At 38.7% G+C, this 20,526-nt stretch overlaps 1 protein-coding gene across 2 annotated transcripts in view; it reads left to right on the forward strand.

Moving 5' to 3' along the window:
• KITLG (KIT ligand) overlaps positions 1–20,526 on the forward strand; it is a 59,488-nt gene that overhangs the window by 21,517 nt on the left and 17,445 nt on the right. Inside the window, exon 3 of one of the 2 annotated variants that reach the window (XM_056574392.1) lies at positions 11,657–11,740. In XM_056574392.1, coding sequence (XP_056430367.1) covers positions 11,657–11,740 — 84 coding nt within the window. The remainder of the gene's footprint in view (positions 1–11,656; positions 11,741–20,526) is intronic. The other variant, XM_056574393.1, reaches the window with a different exon arrangement.

Here is a 20,526-nt window from a genome sequence, read left to right on the forward strand (position 1 = left end):
ACGTGTGTGATCAGAGAGCAGTTAGACATAAAAGAACAACTCAACTTCAGCAGCTTATAAGTACCGGAAGGATTAAGATTTTTTTTATAGACGTAATTTACAAATCTAAAGAAACAAACAAAAAATACGTAGGTGCACTCACCACAAGGCAGAGACAGTCAGGTCCAGGAGTCCAGTAACGGGTAGCGAGGTCACGGCATAGGCACTGGTGAAGTGTGGCGCTCGGAGGCTCCGAATGCCACACTTCGCCAGCGCCTATGCCGTGACCCGGCTACACGTTACTGGACTCCTGGACCTGACTGTCTCTGCCTTTCGGTGAGTGCACCTACATGTTTTTTGTTTGTTTCTTTTGATGCTTCACATCTGTGTACGTGCACCCGTAGGAGACTTTGACCGGAGGTCACCGAGAACCTTTCTGCGCATATTGATAGGTGATATAGCCCCTTGTGTGCTCTTCTCACTTTCTTGTCTTTGTTCATGCTAATTTACAAATCTGTTTAACTTTCTGGAGCCAGTTGATATATATAAAAAAAAAAGGTTTTCCTGGAATACCCCTTTATTATTAGTCTATAGTGCCATGGTGTCCAGATTTTGACCTTCTGTCTGGTTTTCAAATTGAGCAGAAGAAAAAATCATACAAAAAAAAAGTGTAACCCATACCATGAGTTACATACCATAAGTATCTCAGAAGATAGCTTAAATATAAAATATAAAAGGCAGGATTTTTTAAATATTTATTTTTAAAGAAAACTCTTGCTAAATATATAGGCAATTTTTTTTTTCTAGAAGGCATAGTACAAGATAAGAATATATAGGAAATATAAAAGCTACTTTTGAATAAGATATTCAAATATTTATTCACCTATTTATGATATATTGTCTGCCCGGCAAAATATATAGTGACCAACAAATGACATATGGCCAACCTCTGAATGCAGAATGCAGTATTTCTCTCATTTCCTGGCTTGTTTTCGTATTGTTTGATTAAAACCCTATCTTAGCAAACACATTTTTCCATATCTGGGGACTTACCAAGAATAATTTCCATGTGTTTGTACTTGATGCAATTTGATATTCTTGCACTCCACATAGTTATTTAAGGGAAATTTATGGACTAAACTACCCTTGACTTATTTTATGGCTGTTTGCTCTTACCTTGACTAGAACAGAATTGTTACAACACAAATATGTTTCTTTTTTTTTACCTTTTGTGATAAAAACAGATGTGTGGCTCTAGTATCACTCCTGATTTCCATTATCACAGATGTTGCTGGTTTTACCTTTTGCTCCATTTTATTGTTACATTAAATGGCTGTATGTTCCTGCTTATTGGTACTGTTTTATGAGTTTTCACCTGCAGTGTGTGTTCAGATTTTCATTCTGAGCACGAACTTTTGGCAAAGCCACTGAGTCATTGGTTTATGCCCTCAGTTATAATGCTTAAACTCCATGGTGTGCTTCCAATTTGTCAAGTCTTAAATCATGTCCCTTTCCATTGTTAAAATTGATCTACGTCCAATAAATAATGCATTGGGCACATGTTCATCTGAGCATTAGATATAGAAAATTAGTTTAGCAAGAGTAGCAGACAGTTGGTACTCATACATTTGTATGACTAATTTAGCAAATATTCTGTATGTATCCACTGACAAATTCAGTATGTATATATATATATATATATATATATATATATATATAGTGGGACATGGTTAACATTCACAATAATCATCATGTTATGGACAAACAGTGCTCTCCTTCATCTCATGACAGGTATTACAAAAGTCTTAGTGTGACCATCGTAGTATGGACAGCAAAGTATGAGTGCCGCTATATATATCAGGCTTAGTGTGAAGGAATGTGTTTGCACACATCAAAGTTGTTCTTCTAACATGTAGAAAGGTCCCATACTGGTCTGTAGTTTGCAGCAGTTGTTGGTTGCTTTGTTGTTCATATGAAAATATAAAAAATAAATTGTGAAGTGTCTTAGTGGAACAGATGTGTGAACAGCGGGGGCTGCAATTTCTTAGTTCTTACATTAATGACTAACACTTGGAAAGTCCTAGAAAAAGTCCTAGAAATAGCTCAGGCATGGATGAATAAAAAAAGTAATTTGCCAACTTGAAAAAGGTGTCTCTTGTGTAGTGAACATATTGTTTTACGGTTAAATGCCTTCCAGCTTAAATTGGGCATGTCACCACTACAGAACAGTCTGTGATTGAAGACCTCTTGCTACCTTTTTTATGGCTTTGATGCGTTCACCCCATGTCTCCTCTGTGAAATGCATCAAATGGCAATCAGTTTCATAATGTTAAGGAGCTGAATCGGCTAGGTAGTCCAAATATTTTTAAGTAAATAAACAAGTATGGTGCCAGTCATGTGACTTTTGTTAGTTTTGTGGATATTAGTCAATAAAACGGGTGTTTTACAACAAATGTTTGATAGGAATAGCAGAAACTATCTTAAAAGCACTGTCACATATAGAACCAGTAGAAGCAGTCAATTTATGAAATAGTATTCACATACATGCCAGACTCTCTTGATATTTTATAGTCATGACTTCTAATACCCCATATAGGTAACTACTTTAGGATCATGATCAGCTGACTAGGGATTCTCTGCAGGGAACCCGCACAGTCACATAGACAGCACTCAATATTAGAAGAGGTTAAGGGTAAGGGCATAGCCTTTATCTATATATCCATACTTCAACCTATAAACTTCCAGAAAGCAATGATGAAATTAAGGCTTCATTTACATCATATTTTCTGCACAAATCACATGTAGATGTAGGAACCCGTCAAAGAGGTGTTGTTCCCAGTTGGCCCATTCATTTTAATCATGAAGCCTAATTGTGACTATATTTAATCCATTTCCCAAATATATACTTTATGTGGGACTCAAAGATTATGCTTTTAAAGGAAAATGGTCACCCGTTCAACCGCACTATAACCCGATACACCGGGTTATAGTACGGGTGAACAGGAGACCGATGCGGGGTCTCGGACTGCTATAGGAAAGTCCAAAATAGTCACAGCACTGGCAAAAACATCCATTTATTTAGAATCCATTAAAATCGACAGGATACAAAAAGGTGCAAATTGGTGCATAGTTTAAGGTAAAAACCTCCCCTCTGATGCGTTTCCGCCCTACCAGGCCCTAATCTATGATTAAGGCCCGATAGGGTGGAAACGCGTTAGAGGGGGAGGTTTTTACCTCGAACTATGCCGCCTCAAAGTGCAATTCAGTGCTGGAATAGGGGGACTTTTGGAGGATCAGGGCTCCAGACTGCAGGTAGGTATAGCAGTCTGAGACCCTGCATCGGTCTCCTGTTCACCCGCACTATAATCTGGTGCATCTGGTTATAGTGCGGGTGAACGGGTGACCGTTTTCCTTTAAGTCCTGCATCGAAACAGGTATGAATGGAATGTATTCCCTATTAAACTATACTTAGTACATTTAAGTCACATGGGACACATACAATGATATATGATGGCAAAACTTTTTGACAAGTTGTCATCATATACCAGTAAGGTATTGAGAAATTGTTATATAAATGGGCCTAATCTGGTTTCTGGTTTCCAGCAAACATACAGTTACTAAAAGAACACTAATTTCTAATAAATGAATGTGTTTTATTCTCGGAAATATTTGCTTACCATCTTAACTGACTAAAGCTACTTTGTACAGATGACAGCAGAACTGCGAGCATTGCATCAGAGCTTTTATTTTATTTTTTTAAACGTAGCTACAAATAGTCACCTGGCCATCAAAATCATTTGCCTTGTTTGTTGAATAAATAAGATTTGGGATGGTTTGTTTGCATCCACTCTAGAAACTTTGCCAGTTTCTTTGTAAAAAATAAGATGGTAAACACAAAATCATAATGAAGGTGGTGGAGCCAAAACCATAATCCTAAAATTTGGCTCTGTTTTATAACTGTCATGAATGAACTGTGCTGAATAACCGTTGCTTAAACAGCTTTATTATATGCTCAGTTGACATTAAGTACAAAAGCAAACTTATTTTTTTTAAACTCATTACACAATGTCATCCATGTAGTTGCCCAGGTTTGTCTATGAAATATAAACTACTGTATAGCTATCCATACACATCCGACATGTGTCAGCTGACCCTGCCGACTTAGGGGGGGGGGGGGGTGACTGAGTAGCTAATATGTGTTGAGGCCTTCTGGCTCTCCCTCAGGAGCAGATGTCGGGAAAGAGAAGATTTCGGAATGTTGGATTATAACTGCCTGAGCCTATTGTTTTTGGGGAAGGTAAGCTGCTGTCAGATACATCTGGCTGTGGTTTCTGCACTTGCTCAGTCAAGCTTGTATGTGTACAAAAAGGAGGATTGAGCAAGATAGTTGTCTAACAAATAAGAGTTTGGACAGCTATATTGTTGTGTATGGCCAGCTTAAGGTTATTTTACTCAATTTACTGAGTTGGGATAAGACTTTGCGGGTATGTTCACAAGTGCATATTTTCTGCTGCAAATTTGCTTTAGTAGACTTTGGAGTACGTTCACACGCGCGGATTTTGAGCTTATTTTACGCTGCAGATCCGCTGGTGAAGGCTTGCTCTATGCTGGCTTTACATGTGCCTGCTGGTAGAGGCAATACGCTGCTACAAGCAGGCACACTGCGATGTGCGAGTCGCAGTATACTCGCACATCGCGGGAGTTCTCTGCCTAGCTCAGAGCAGGGAGAGTGGCCTCGATGTGCAAGTGCGCCGCGCACATCGCTGCAGTGTGTCTGCTCGTAGTGGCACATGTAAAGCCAGAGGCACATGTAAAGCCAGCATAGAGCGGGGCCTTCACCAGCGGATCCGCAGCTAAATACGCTGCAAAAATCCGCGCGTGTGAATGTACCCTTGAAGTCAATGGGCAGCAAAATCTGCAGCAGCAAATCTGCAGCAAAAATATGCACGTTTGAATGTACCCTAAAGGGGTTGTCTCGCTATTAAAAAAATTATCGTTTAACGCAGCATAGGGGACAACTAATTGCAGGGGTCTCACTGCTGGAATCTTTCACAATCTCAAAAATGGGACACTCTTCTCCCACCAGAATGGAGCAGAAGTGCACAATTGTGCCCACTATTTCATTCACTTTCTATGGCAGCTGCTGGAGATAGCTGAGTGTAGTGCTCGACAATCTCAGACTACTCCTCTCAGACCCCCACAATCAGACAGTTATTCCCTATCATGTGAATAAGGTGTAAACTGTAATGGTGGGACAATTCTGTTAAAGGAACAGAGTCGTTTTTTGTTTTTTTCATCCCTATGCTCTTATGAAATCATCAGGCCTAAACCAGTAATAAATGCTAGTTTTGCATCAGTTTTAGTAAGCCAAAACTAGAAGCGGCACTAAAACTTGCAAATCTTCCCATTATACTTTTTTATATTTATGTCCCATTCCTGGTTTTGGGTTAAAGATTATCATATAAAAATGTATACTAAAACACTGCCATTTGAAAGTGGCTTTAGAGTGAGGTAACTGGTGAGAGAAATGATTTGTCCATTAGAAATAGATTTTGAGCGCTGAGAATTGAGAGCTCTTTAACCAATAATAAATTCAACCACTTATTAAATTGATTCAAATATATTGGTCGATTTATTTATATATCTAATTTTTCAACTTATTACATTCACTTTATATTCCTTTAATATATGATTGTAATATATTGTTTATTAATATTTACATATTTATTAACTTTTTTCAAGACCCACTTTGAAGTCCGAGAGAAAGCAACTTAGAAATAAGAATAATTGTGTAATTTTCTAGTTTTATAATACAATTTAGTGCATCTCACTGTAGACACATTTATCAGATCCCTTTTATGCCTCATACAACAAGGGGACAAGGCTTAAATGGGAAGAGCGTGGGATTTAGCAGGAAGGGGCATGACTTAAAGGAGATAAATGCAGCAAAGCGGCACTACAATATTGGCATTCAATATTGTCACGCAGTAGTTGGGATAAATATGTGCCAAATTTGGAGCATCCTTAGGCCGCTTTCACACTATAAAAATTAATCCGTAATGAAAGTCTGTCATAAAAAACGTGAATATCGGATTTTTCTAATAGCCGTTTTAACCCGTTATCGCCTGTTATTAATAGCGGGCATTATTTTGTGACGGGCGATAGTAACGGGAGAATTAGTGCATGCACTATTTCTTCCATTCATTCGCCCATCACAAAATAACGTCCATTATTAATAACGGGCAATATCGGGTTAAAACGGCTATTAGAAAAATCCCATAGACTATAATGGGATTTTCTACGGCTGTTTAATGGCCGATTTTCAAGATTTTTATGACGGACGTTCATTACGGATGAATTTTTATAGTGTGGAAGCAGCCTTAGATTGCCGCGTGTCTAGTTATGAAGCACCATTCTATCATATCCCCTTAACGACGCAGGACGTATATTTACGTCCTGCGCCGGCTCCCGCGATATGAAGCGGGATCGCGCCGCGATCCCGCATCATATCGCGTGGGTCCCGGCGCTAATCAACGGCCGGGACCCGCGGCTAATACCACACATCGCCGATCGCGGCGATGTGCGGTATTAACCCTTTAGAAGCGGCGGTCAAAGCTGACCGCCGCTTCTAAAGTGAAACTGAAAGTATCCCGGCTGCTCAGTCGGGCTGTTCGGGACCGCCGCGGTGAAATCGCGGCGTCCCGAACAGCTGATCGGACACCGGGAGGGCTCTTACCTGCCTCCTCGGTGTCCGATCGACGAATGACTGCTCCGTGCCTGAGATCCAGGCAGGAGCAGTCAAGCGTCGATAATGCTGATCACAGGCGTGTTAATACACGCCTGTGATCAGGATGAAAGATCAGTGTGTGCAGTGTTATAGGTCCCTATGGGAACTATAACACTGCAAAAAAAAAGTAAAAAAAAAGTGTTAATAAAGGTCATTTAACCCCTTCCCTAATAAAAGTTTGAATCACCCCCCTTTTCCCATAAGAAAAATAAAACAGTGTAAAAAAAAATAAAAATAAACATATGTGGTATCGCCGCGTGCGTAAATGTCCGAACTATAAAAATATATCATTAATTAAGCCATACGGTCAATGGCGTACGCGCAAAAAAAATCCAAAGTCCAAAAAAGCGTATTTTGGTAACTTTTTATAACATTAAAAAATGAATAAAAAGTGATCAAAAAGTCAGATCAAAACAAAAATCATACCAATAAAAACTTCAGATCACGGCGCAAAAAATGAGTCCTCATACCGCCCCGTACGTGGAAAAATAAAAAAGTTATATGGGTCAGAAGATGACATTTTTAAACGTATAAATTTTCCTGCATGTAGTTATGATTTTTTCCAGAAGTGCGACAAAATCAAACCTATATAAGTAGGGTATCATTTTAACCGTATGGACCTACAGAATAATGATAAGGTGTAATTTTTACCGAAATATGCACTGCGTAGAAACGGAAGCCCCCAAAAGTTACAAAATGGTTTTTTTTTCCGATTTTGTCGCACAATGATTTTTTTTTCCGTTTCGCCGTGCATTTTTGGGTAAAATGACTAATGTCACTGCAAAGTAGAATTGGCGACGCAAAAAATAAGCCATAATATGGATTTTTAGGTGCAAAATTGAAAGGGTTATGATTTTTTAAAGGTAAGGAGGAAAAAACTAAAGTGCAAAAACGGAAAAACCCTGAGTCCTTAAGGGGATATGCATGTACTGTATGTTTCTTTAGATACTTTGTTATACCATTATCTTGTGACAAGATCTAAGCAGTTTTGCAAGATTTTACTGTTTACCATCATTTAAGTTGGCCGTTAAAATGCAGAAGTATTGTTTTTCTCTTATTGAGAGCAATTTGATTTGCTGGCTAACATGGCACCAAGCTCATTTTGCTCCAACTTTAAAACAACAACCCAGCTAGGAGACCGTAACCCTATATCATCTAGTGATTGATTTACATTTGTGCTATAGATCATGGCCATGCTTTTCTACAAAGTTAAGCTATGCCATGCTTTTGTTCAGCTTAAAACATGACTGACTCAAATATGGAATTTGATATGAATCACTTAACCCTTGAAGTTTGACCTATCTGTTTTTGACTTAAGGGCTAATTCGGTTGTGCATGCTCAAAATTTTTCTAGTTGAAAAGTGCTCTGCAATATGCTGGTGCTTGATCTGTATATGATAGTGACAAAACAACATACTGACTTTATGTTCATGTCCTATGGAGGTTTCTTGTTGTAAACCAGTAGGGTTAGATGTAGGAGACAACATATTTCTTTTAGTCCAGTAATTCTGATGACAAATATAATTTATCACTACATCTAATGATCATTAAAGGGTACCTCTCATCAAATAAACTTTTGATATATTTTAGATTAATGAATGCTGAATAACTTTCCAATAGCATGTTAATGAAAAATATGCTTCTTTCTATTGTATTTCTCCCGATCAGTCCTGTCAGCAAGCATTTCTGACTCATGCTGGAGTCATAAACACTCAGAGCTGCCAGCCTGCTTTGTTCACAGCCAAACAGGCTGTGAACAAAGCAGGCTGGCAGCTCTGAGTGTTCTCCTTTGTGAACAAAGCAGACTGGCAGCTCTGAGTGTTTAGGACTCCAGCATGAGTCTGAAATGCTTGCTGCCAGGACTGGTAGGGAGACCCCTAGTGGTCATTTCTTCAAAGTGGAAAATGAAATAGAAAGAAGCATATTTTTTAATAACATGCAATTGTAAAGTTATTCTGCATACATTAATCTATAAAATATCAAAAGTTTTTTTGATGAGAGGTACCCTTTAGCAATTAATTAAATTGAATATGAAATGTAAACATTTGCATCTTACAACAGGCCTTAGAGCAGTGTTTCTCAAGTGTGGTCCTCAAGTCCCCCCAACAGGTCATGTTTTCAGGATTTCCTTAGTCTTTCACCGTGATATAACTGTGGTGATGTCTGATTCACTGACCAGAACTATATCACCTGTGAAAGACTAAGGAAATCCAGAAAACATGACCTGTTGGGGGGACTTGAGGACCGTGCTTTAAAAACACTGCCTTAGAGGGTTAAAGTAATATTTTTAGGTTTTAGCATAGGAATAAAAGTTTCCCAAATGTCAAATTCCAGACAGATAGATAGAAATGAATCCTAAGAAAATAGAGCTTAATATTCATGATCTCTATTCTCTTGAAAAGTTTTGAAGAGAAATAGCATTGTGACATAGACTTTCTTTAAAAATCTTAGTCATCTTATTACTTGTAGTATCATTTGTCATTCACTTCATTGTCCTAAATGTTTGCAGACATAGGCAATGTTCAAACAGCATATTTTCAGGTCTCACACCATGTATTTCTAGGCATTTTTTGGGGGGATCTATAAAAATAAGTGTCTTACAGTATCTCCCATAAGTGAGTACACCCCTCACATTGTTGTAAATATTTTATTATTTATTTTCATGTGACAGCACTGAAGCAATGATACTCTGCTGCAATGTAAAGTTAACAGTCTGTATAACAGTGTTTAATGTTGTTGTTTCCTCAAAATAACTTAACGCACAAACATTAATGTCTAAAGCTTGGCAAAAAAAGTGAGTCCATCTCTAAGTGGAGATGTCCAAATTGGGTCCAAAGTGTCAATATTTTTTGTGTACACACTATTTTCTAGCACTGTCGTAAGCCTCTTTGACATGGAGTTAACTAGAGCTTCACATGTTGCCACTGGAATCTTGAGAATCATAGAGACCTTGCCCCCCCACCACCACCACCACCACCTTCTGTTTGAAGATGCCCCACAAATACAAAATAGGGTTCAGGATCTCCATTGGCCAGTCCATCACCTTCACCCTCAACTTATATAGCAAGACATTAGTTATCTTGGAGATGTGTTTGGGATCATTATCATGTTTGAATACTGTACAGTGGCTTAGTCTCCATCCCCCCCACCCCTCAGCCCTTTAACCTCTGCAACAATGCTGGCAGCACTCATCTATTTCCCAAAAACAACCTCAGGATATGATGCTGAGCATGTGCACTCAACTTCTGTATTGTGAACCAGCTGTATGGTTTTACTCACCATTCTGCAGCTCAGTTTCAGAGTATTGACAATATTTTTATAACCTAGGTCATATCTATGTAGAGCAACAATACTTTTTTCAGATCCTCAGATAGTTCTTTGCCAGGAGGTACCATGTTGAACTTTAAGTGACAAGTATTGAAGAGTGTGAGGGCGATAACACAAATTTAAGACACCTGTTCCCCATTAACACTTTAGACCTTGTAACACTAATGGGTCACATGACATTGGGAAGGTTACATGGCTATTTGGGCTCAATGTGGACATTTCCACTTAGGGGTGTACTCACTTTTGTTGCCAAGGTTTACACAATAATAATGGTGTATTGAATTATTTTGAGAGGAAACAACATTAAGCACTGATATACAGGCTATGCACCACTACTTTACATTGTAGCAGAGTGTCATTTATTCAGTGTTCTCACATAAAAAGGTATAAAAAAAAAAACCTAAATATTTATAAAAATATGAGGGGTACACTCACTTATGTGAAATATTGCATAATGTCACTTAGTTTACGGATGAAAAATATGACCATTTTTTCATATACTGTGTACACAGACAAGCACTTTCCTGTAGATTTACATAGAGCACATTCATTTTGAAAAAAATGGATGCAAATTTCCTGCGATTTTTATGGAACCATTTTTTTTGATTATTATACACCTGAAAATAAACTGTGTGACGATGGGTTCAGAGGACAAAAAACGTTGCAAATCTTTCCATTACAGTTTTTCTCTGTGTTGGTTTCACTCTTGATTTTGGCTACAAATATGGACTAAAATACTATATGTGAACCAGCCTAAGAATGAAATCACATGGGTCCATTTTCTCAAAGACATAATGTAGACATATGCATGTAGCAAGAGGAAAATCCATAGAATCTGGAGGAAAATTCAAATGGAACACAAGAAGGTTCACCGCAGATTTATGACAAGAGTGTCGACTATGCCTAAAAGTACATATCAGCAGTATGTCAATGTCAATTGGTTATGAAAAGAAGCAATGATGACTTTAGAAACATGGAAGTGACAATGTTTCACTATAAATGCTCACCAGTTCTAGCGCTACTTATAGAAGTTAACCAAGAACATTGCGTAAATGTCACCCGGTTGGAATCTTTGATCTTAATGTAATATATGAGGTCTTATGATCATAGGAATCCTTGTGGTGGTAGCAGTGCTTTTTTTATACAGCTGCTTGATCCTGCCTAGTAAGATTTATTGCTTTTACAGTTCAGTCACTCCCCTGACAATTGCTGTTATGGGACATGCGGTGGCCCTCAATACTCATTAGATCTCATAACATGAATCTTGTATCCAGTGTATGGGCAGCATTAGAGCATACTAACTGTTAGTTATGAAAACAGCCCCTTTCCATATGCTTTACTTTTACATTTGCAATGTACAGTGTAAAACTGTGAATAGGGCAATGTACCGTTGGTTATATCAGGGCATTTAGGCAAATAGTGTACTCAACATCACATGATCAAAATTAAAATAAAAAAAAAGTAAATATTTTACCACTGATTTAATAATTTTAAACACAATTTTAAATACATTTTGTAGGAATGTATCAACCACCTTTAACATTTTCCATTTATTATTTCTAGGTTGGAAATCTCCCAAACGATTACATTATGCGTCTGAAACGTGTCCCAGCAAAGGATCATCTAGTAAGACTGTCTATCTTTGTGGTATATAGCACATATATATATATATGCATGTTTTCCCTTTATCACCCTTCTTAGCAGCATTTTGTTGTAGGACATACATGGCAGAATCTGTAGTAGAATTTTCTCCTTCTGTCCTGATTACCTGAATGGAATATTCAGAAATCCACAGGCTTTCCACCAAATCAACCTCATCTGGATCAATAGAAATTATTATTTTTTATTTGCAGAAATTTCTACAACATGATGCCATGTGTGAATCCGCTCTAATAAATAAATAGCGGTTCTGTCTGGGGACCTCCCACAATGAATTTACATATTATACCTTAAAGGGGTACTCTGTAAACATCTTATCCCCTATCCAATGGAGGGTGCGTGGCAGGATGTCAGGAACGCGGAAGCTGCAAGGGGTCCCACCTGCGATCTCCAGGGCAGCAGCAGCAGCATCTTGCAGCTTCCGCGTTCCTGACATCATGCCATGCCCCCTCCATTCATGTCTATGGGAGGGGGCTTGATGGCCAGTACATAGCCGTCAAGCCTCCTCCCATAGAAATGTATGAAGGGGGTGTGGCAGCCGGCATGGCCAGTCATTAGGCACGTAGCGATGTTTGCTTTGTGCACCGAATGAGAGGGGTGCTGCAGCGGAGATCGTGAGAGTCCCCAGTGGTGGGACCCCCGCGATCTAACATCTTATGCCCTATCATTTGGATTTTTTTTATTTATTTTACATCCACTTCTAATAACAGCAGTTTACATTGGTAGAGGTATATGAAGCTGCAATTCAGAATAAATAATTGTGGACAGGACCTTCTGCAATGTGATTGTTGTGTTTGTGGGACTTAACATGCACAACAATAATTTGAAAAAACATATTTTTTTTTTTAGGGGGGGGGGCTAGTACTATACTCTTTTTTTTATTTTTTTTATTTGTAATGTCCAGTAAGAGGCTATTGAAAAAGCACCTGGTGATATCCTAATATATAGCATTCTTAATGAAGCAATCTAAAAGCTACCATTTATATGCTTGTACCTAAGATTTGCTGTTTGGTTTGGATGTTGTGATGGCAGAAGTGAAAATAGCATTTATTGCAGCCCACTCCGAATATAACATACCATACATACCAGGCAGTTGGTATAGCCTGCCAGTGGTAAGCTTTGTAGTGACTTGTGGTAATCATAGCTGAAACTATTTTTTTTTCTTTTTAATATTTACATCTTAAAATTATGCAACATCTCAATAACTAGAATACTCCTTCTGTTCTTTTGACTGTTACCTAACTGTGCGAAAGCATTAGAGGAGTTTAAATCCTTTGTTAGAAATACAACTATTTAGGCATGAAATAAAATAAAGTTGTTGCACAATAGAAATACATTTTTATATCATAAATCTTCATTCTCTAAAAGCAGCCAGCAGTATAAACAATAGATGCATTCATTCTGGTTGCAATGGCGGCTGTATAGGAACATGTATATATTTGGATAGAAGTGATTCTGCGGGTATACATGTGTCAGAAACATCAGATTGTAGGGATGAGTTTTTATACAAATTTAGAGTAAAATGACATTAGTTAGAGCAGGAACAAAAAGGTCCAAGATGGAAACATTCTTATGAATGTTAAATTACAAACAAAAGTTAAGGCGGGGTTCACACATCCTAAAAATACAGGCGTAAGATTGAAAATACAACCATCTTTTATTCCTATTTTGCAGTCATGTTTTAGCTTGTGATATTAGAATGTGGAAACCCAGCCTTGCTGTTATTGACTTCTGAGTGCCCTGGATATGTATACGTGTGTGTGTGTGTGTATATATATATATATATATATATATATATATATATATATATACACGCATTGTATCGTTAATAAGTTTAAGAAATGACATTAAGTCCATCCTTTAATCCTACTATGTTGTGATCCTTAGCTTTGCTACCTATGGAGATTAGGTATACAGAGTAAGGATCGCACCAACAGAGGAATATGCAGTAACATGTATGTTGCCTCATTGACGTCTTTGGCAATGTACTGCTGGGACAGACATGCTGGAAAAGGAACAAGAGGTCATATGTTAGAAAAACTGTGGAATGTGAGTATAGCAGATAAGATCATCAAACGCTTTTGCCTACATGTAAGTGCCTAAGGTATAAACCAGCAGGCCTAAGTATACAACTTGCACAACTAAGTAAATGTGTATATGGTTGGGTCCAGAGATGTTTGGACAGAGACACAATGTTATAATATAGCCTCTGTTTCACAATAAATCTCAGATAAAACCATCAATATGTGATTTAAAATGTCAGCTTTAATTTAAGGGGTGCAACCAAAATGTTGCATTCATTTAATGATGAATTTAAGGGGAGTCTGGAGTTTATTCAAGTTGTTGTTTTTGCATCTTGTGGCTCTCAATAACTCTCAATATGTGGTCAGCGTAAAGAATTGTCAGTGAAAGTGAAAGAATCCACCATAAGGTTGTAAAAAACTATCGTAATAAAGATCTGGTAGGAGGTAGGTATATCAGTGTCTACAATCAAGTGAGGCCTTCCGGAATGTATATAAGGGTTTATCTCCAGATGTATACCACTGATAACACCAGCACAGAAAGGCCAGATAAAACTAAGCTAGAAAACATCTAACAAAGATCTGAAACAAGATCCTTGGACAGATGGAACCAAGATTACCATGTATTAGAGTGATGGGAAGAGAAGAGTTTATGAGCTGAAGGATACCACATCATCTGTCAAACATATTGGAGCCATTGTTTCGTCATAGGCGTGTATGGCTGCCGATGAAACTGGGATATTGGTGTTTACTGATAATATGACTGGAGAGATATAGCAGGAGGAATTTTGAAGTGTATAAAACTCCTTATAGATGGATTATAATCCAAATCTTAAAGCAGGGGTCTCAAACTCGTGGCCCACGGAATTACATTTTGCAGCCTGGGTGCGGGGCAGGTGATTCCTTCAGGCATTTAGCCCTGCTTCGGGCAAGCAGCACTAAATGCCGTAAGACTTCACACAGGTCGGCACACACTGCTACTGTACCTATATCTCTCTGCTGCAGCCTATAATGAGCCTTCCTAGGGATGCACCCAGGACGCCAGGACTCTGACGTCCTGCGGGGCGCATGTGATGACGTCACCTAACACATCCCCGCAAAGAAGGCTAATTTTAGGCTTCAGCAGGGAGATGTAAGTACTGTAGCTATGAAACTTAACTTGCCTAATTACTTGCCTAATAAGGGAGGACCTGCTTATCACCAGGGGCTAACCTATCTTCTTATGGGGTATAATTGTTTAAATAGGAGCCCTACCTGCCGTGGGTAATATCTATCTGGGGGCCTGTACAGTTATTGGGGAGCCCTACCTGATGGGGGTCATATCTATTTGGAGGCCTGTCTGGGGGCATGATGGTGGCAGTATATGTGAGGGGCTCATGGTGGTCGCAGTATATGTGAGGGGCTCATGATGGGGGCATTATATGTGAGGGGCTCATGATGGGGGCATTATATGTGAGGGGCGCATGATGAGGGCATTATATGTGAGGGGCGCATGATGGGGGCATTATATGTGAGGGGCGCATGTGGCCCAGCCTTACCCAGCCTCTACCTCCAGTGGCCCAGAGATAATTTGAGTTTTAAAGCAAAGAAATGGGAAAATGTCCTATGGCGGATTATCTTATATAAACTACCCTGACTGAACATATTTTTGAAGATGGTTATAGTAAAGGTTAGCATAGCATCTTAAGGGAGGAAACTCGGCTTTTAGTGCTGTCCATAGGATCCAGACCATAGGCAGAAATATCTACAATTTAAGTATTAAAAATAATCATTATAATAATATTATTTTTTTTCAATTGCTTTTGAGCCATGTTCAGGTTTTTAATTCCAATTAGTGAATTTAAAACCAGAAACAGATCATAAATGGAGGATACTTAAAAAGAAAAGACTGAAGGGGTACTCCGGCAATAAACATCTTATCCCCTCCCATCGCTGGGGATCCCCACGATCTCCTGCGCGGCAATGCGGTCATCCATGCATGGAGCGAACTCCGCTCCATGCCAGATGACTGGCGACTACAGCCGCCAGATGCTGCCGCTGCCATCCCGGAGATCGTGGGAGTCCCCAGCGGCAGGACCCCCGCGATCAGACATCTTATCCCCTATGATTTTGATACGGCATAAGATGTTTATCGCCGAAGTACCCCTTTAAGTATCATTATCAACAGTGTCACCTGCACTACACGCCTATCCCAACAAGTTAGTGCGGGTGACACTGATGACAGATTGCTTTTAATTCCAAAATGTTTCATATAATGTTTTTGTACAACCCATTGACTTAAAGCTAAAAGTCTATGTTTCACATTTTGAAAGCTATGTTTCAAATAGATAGCGTACGGCATAATATATGGTGAACTAAAAATCTGTCACAGGAAATTTAGTGTGGATAAAGGGCCGGTCATCTCAAAGAGGTCTTCATTGTATCAAAAGAAAGCGAGAGAGGCTAAAGAGCAAGACAGAGAGATAATAGAATTATGGTTAGTCTGCTTTCCATGTACCAGTTATCTGGACATGACTGGTAATAAATAACAGCAGTGTTTTATGCTGGAGTGTAGGATCCTTATCGCTACATAAGGCCGATAGGTCAATGCAACTGTCTTTGTTGTCTAAGTTCTGAAATGTACATACTGTCTGTATTTTTTCCATACAAGGTCATTTTTATGGCTATGCTATAATTGTGAACTTAGAATAATAGAGTTTTATTTAAAGGGGTACTCCTCTGGAAAAAAAAAATTTTATTTATCAACTGGTGCCAGAAAGTTAAACAGATTTGTAAATTACGTCTATTAAAATTTTTTCAATCCTTCCAGTACTTATCAGCTGCTATATGCTCCACAGGAAGTTCTTTTCTTTTTGAATTTCCTTTCTGTTTGACCACAGTGCTCTCTGCTGACACCTCTGCCCATTTTAGGAACTGTCCAGAGTAGGAGAAAATCACCATAGCAAACCTATCCTGCTCTGGACAGTTCCTGTGGACAGAGGTGTCAGCAGAGAGCACTGTGGTCAGTCTGAAAAGAAATTCAAAAAGAAAGGAACTTCCTCTGTAGTATGCAGCAGCTGGAAGGATTAAGATTTTTAAATAGAAGTAATTTACAAATCTGTTTAACTTTCTGGCACCGGCTGATTTAAATGTTTTTCAGCGGCGTACCCCTTTAAACGTCAATGCTATACATACAACATGTGGATGACCTGTCCCTGCAAGTGGCTCTTTGTAGGTGCACAGTTTGATTGATTTGTTAATTGCTTCAAGGCACCTCCAGCCATAAGTGTCATAAGTGAATGTAAAAAATGACTAGCTGGAGCTGAAGTGTGGTAGACAAAAGCAAGTTAAGCGCCCACACTAATGATTTGACTTTTGCTCTTCGTACAAATAATTCTTGCTATTTCCTGCTAAATACTCCAGATGCAATCCTGTCAACCCCTGCCCATGGTTACACAGTCATACTGTTCCACTTAATTCCGAAATACTTGAAATATATATTGAGATATAATATATATATATATATATATATATATATATATATATATAATTTTTTTATTAATATTATTTTTATTATTATAGTTTTTCCAATACGTTTTTTTTTATCACGATACGTACTCTATATTAGCTTACTAATGTGTTTGGCAGTGGCACCTATAATAGCACATGCATGTAAAAAAAATCTAATAAAAGAAAAGCTATTAAGCAGCAGTAAACTAGCATGACGTAGCATTTACACTGTTCTAATGTCTTCATTATCTTTACTAGTAGTTGATTCAGTCTTCTTGTTCAGAGCATATATAACTTTAATATGATTACATAAGGCATTAATGTGATACCTGTCTAGACATTGCCCTATAAAATAGAAAATAAAAAATATATATACCGATACTTTTTTTTAATGGTTCTACTCAGCTGTTTCTGTTTAAAGAGGTTGTCTGAGATTTCTTTTTATTATTGGTCATAAGTGGTGGCTCTTATATGGCTCCCAATTTCCTCATACATCATACAGAGCTTTGAACTGGCTTTTGTAGACACTAAAGCGGTACTCCACCCCTAGACATCTTATCCCCTATGCAAAGAATCATGGGGTCCCACAGCTAGGACCCTCGTGATCTCTGTGTGGCACCCGGCATTCATATAGAACACTGTGTGCGGGCGGCGGGGTTGTGACAGGGTCATGGCCACGCCCCTCATGACTTCACGTCACCCCCCCTCAATGCAAGTCTATGGGGGGTGCCTGCCAACCGCCACGCCCCCTTTCATAAACTTGCATTAAGGGGGTGTGGTGTGACATCACGAGGGGCGTGGCCATGACACCACGACCCCCACCGCTCGCTCCAAGCCTTTGGAACAAAATGTTCCTAATGCTGGGGCAGTGGAGTACCCCTTTAACAAAGATATAGCACTGGAAATTGTATAAAGCTTTTATTAGCACAACATTACATTAAAAGTACGGCCATCTTTTCAACCTAGTTTACAATGTGAAAACTCAGCCTTAAAGGGGTTATTCAGGAAAAAACTTTTTTTTAATATATATATCAACTGGCTCCAGAAAGTTTAACCGTTAAACACGTGTCTCAGGAACCGCCCAGTTTAGAAGCAAATCCCCATAGCAAACCTCTTCTAAACTGGGCGGTTCCCAAGACACGTGTCATCAGAGAGCACTTAGACAGAAAAGAACAACTCAACTTCAGAAGCTCATAAGTACTGAAAGGACTAAGATTTTTTAATAGAAGTAATTTTCAAATCTGTTTAACTTTCTGGAGCCAGTTGATATTTAAAAAAAAAGTTTTTTATCCTGCAATACCCCTTTAACGTTTACAAAGAAGATTCTTAAAATTTTAATCCTGATCCTATACTAATGAATTCTAAAATTAGTATGAATTCTAAAAGTAAATACATGTTATACAGTATATTATAGTATAGTGTAAAGCTATAGTGTAAAGCTATGTCTTGAGACGTATTTTTTTTTTGTAAACATGGATGAAACCTCTTAACCTGAAAAACTAGTCAGTCATCTTTTTTAATAAGCCAATTAAAATGGAACCCAGAAACATTCCTGTTTACTTTAACCTACAGTTCTTGAAATTCCAATACATACTAATAGGGGAGCTTTTGCATTATGTTAAATAACAAAGGTTTGTAGACAGATCCCTCAGACTTACAAAACCTTTTACAAAAAGTCTGGACTTACTTTATCTTTCCATTGGGAAACAGATGTCTATCCTTTGCAGTATTCATTCACATGTTGTATTGTTGTGGGGGGGGGGGGGGAGCATATTTACCAAGACGAGCATATCCATACACCTGACTTAAGTAAAGTGCTGCTCCTTTCACCAACTCTATATTTATTGAAAGTGGCATGCAATCCGGTGCACCTGAGTCTTCCTGTGCGGCCTAAATTCTCGTAAATTCAGCACAGATTTGTGCCATACTTGCTGTGCTCCCCCAAGGCTCTCCACTTGGCAAGCGCAGCACAGACCTAGTAAAGTCCCACATATTTGTGCAAACACATTATATGGGCAAACATTTTGACTCCTTGTCAGGCCTGTGCATGGTTCAGCCTTAATAGATCTCTTGGCTTAATAGCCATTGTAAATATTTATACTATATGTTATCTACTGTAATTAAAGGGTTACTCTGCCCCTAGACATCTTATTCCCTATCCAAAGGACCCACTGTGACCCACCGCACTTTCTGTGCAGCACCCGAAGTTCTGAAAGTTATTTTCAGAAAGTTGGGTTTGGGCAGCCGTGTTCATGACATCACGCCATCTTGTGGCGTCATGAGGGGGCGTGGCATGATGTCATGACCACAGCCGCCCAAATTCAGAGTTGTGACGATAACTTTCAGAAAGCCGGGTGCTGCATGGAGATCGCTGGGTTCACAGTGACGGGACCACCGTAGACATCTTATCCCCTGTCAATGAATGAAGCACAGCACATGTGTAAGGCCATCGCTTCATTGATTCTCTATGGGGCTTCTGAACATTGCCGAGCTCAGACCCTTAGAGAATGTATGGAGGGCTAACCGCACACATATGCAGCACTTCATTTATTTAGGGGATAATTTGTGTCTGTTAGGGGGGCTGGTGGTCCCACGAGCCAGAACCCCACTTGCCAGTTTATCACCTATCCTGTGGATAAGAGAATAACTTTCAGGGTTCAAGATAGCCTTTTTACTTTATTGTATTCCTGGTAAATTGGTCCCAAATCTATGATAAAGCACATGACATGTATACACACATAGGTATAGTTTATTTTTTGCTTTTTAGCCTTAAAGAGGTATTCCAAGCAAAAACTTTTTTTATATATCAACTGGCTCTGGAAAGTTAAACAGATTTGTAAATTACTTCTATTAAAAAATCTTAATCCTTCCAATAGTTATTAGCTTCTGAAGTTTTCTGTCTAACTGCTCAATGATGATGTCACGTCCCGGGAGCTGTGCATGATGGGAAAATATCCCCATAGGAGCTGCACAGCTCATGGGACGTGAGTCATCAGAAAGCAGTTAGACAGAAAACAGCAACTCAACTTCAGAAGCTAATAACTATTGGAAGGATTAAGATTTTTTAATAGAAGTAATTTACAAATCTGTTTAACTCTCCGAAGCCAGTTGATATATATAAACAAAGTTTTTGCCTGGAATACCCGTTTAAAGTAAGGTCCAAGTTAGATTTACAAGAGACTGATAGGCAACTTGTGGGATTCCATTTATTGTTGTGCTGTAACTTGCAATATGCCCTACCAATATCTGTACATTCTATTATTT

Source organism: Hyla sarda, chromosome 4, assembly GCF_029499605.1.
Source record: "Hyla sarda isolate aHylSar1 chromosome 4, aHylSar1.hap1, whole genome shotgun sequence".
Taxonomy (NCBI): domain Eukaryota; kingdom Metazoa; phylum Chordata; class Amphibia; order Anura; family Hylidae; genus Hyla; species Hyla sarda.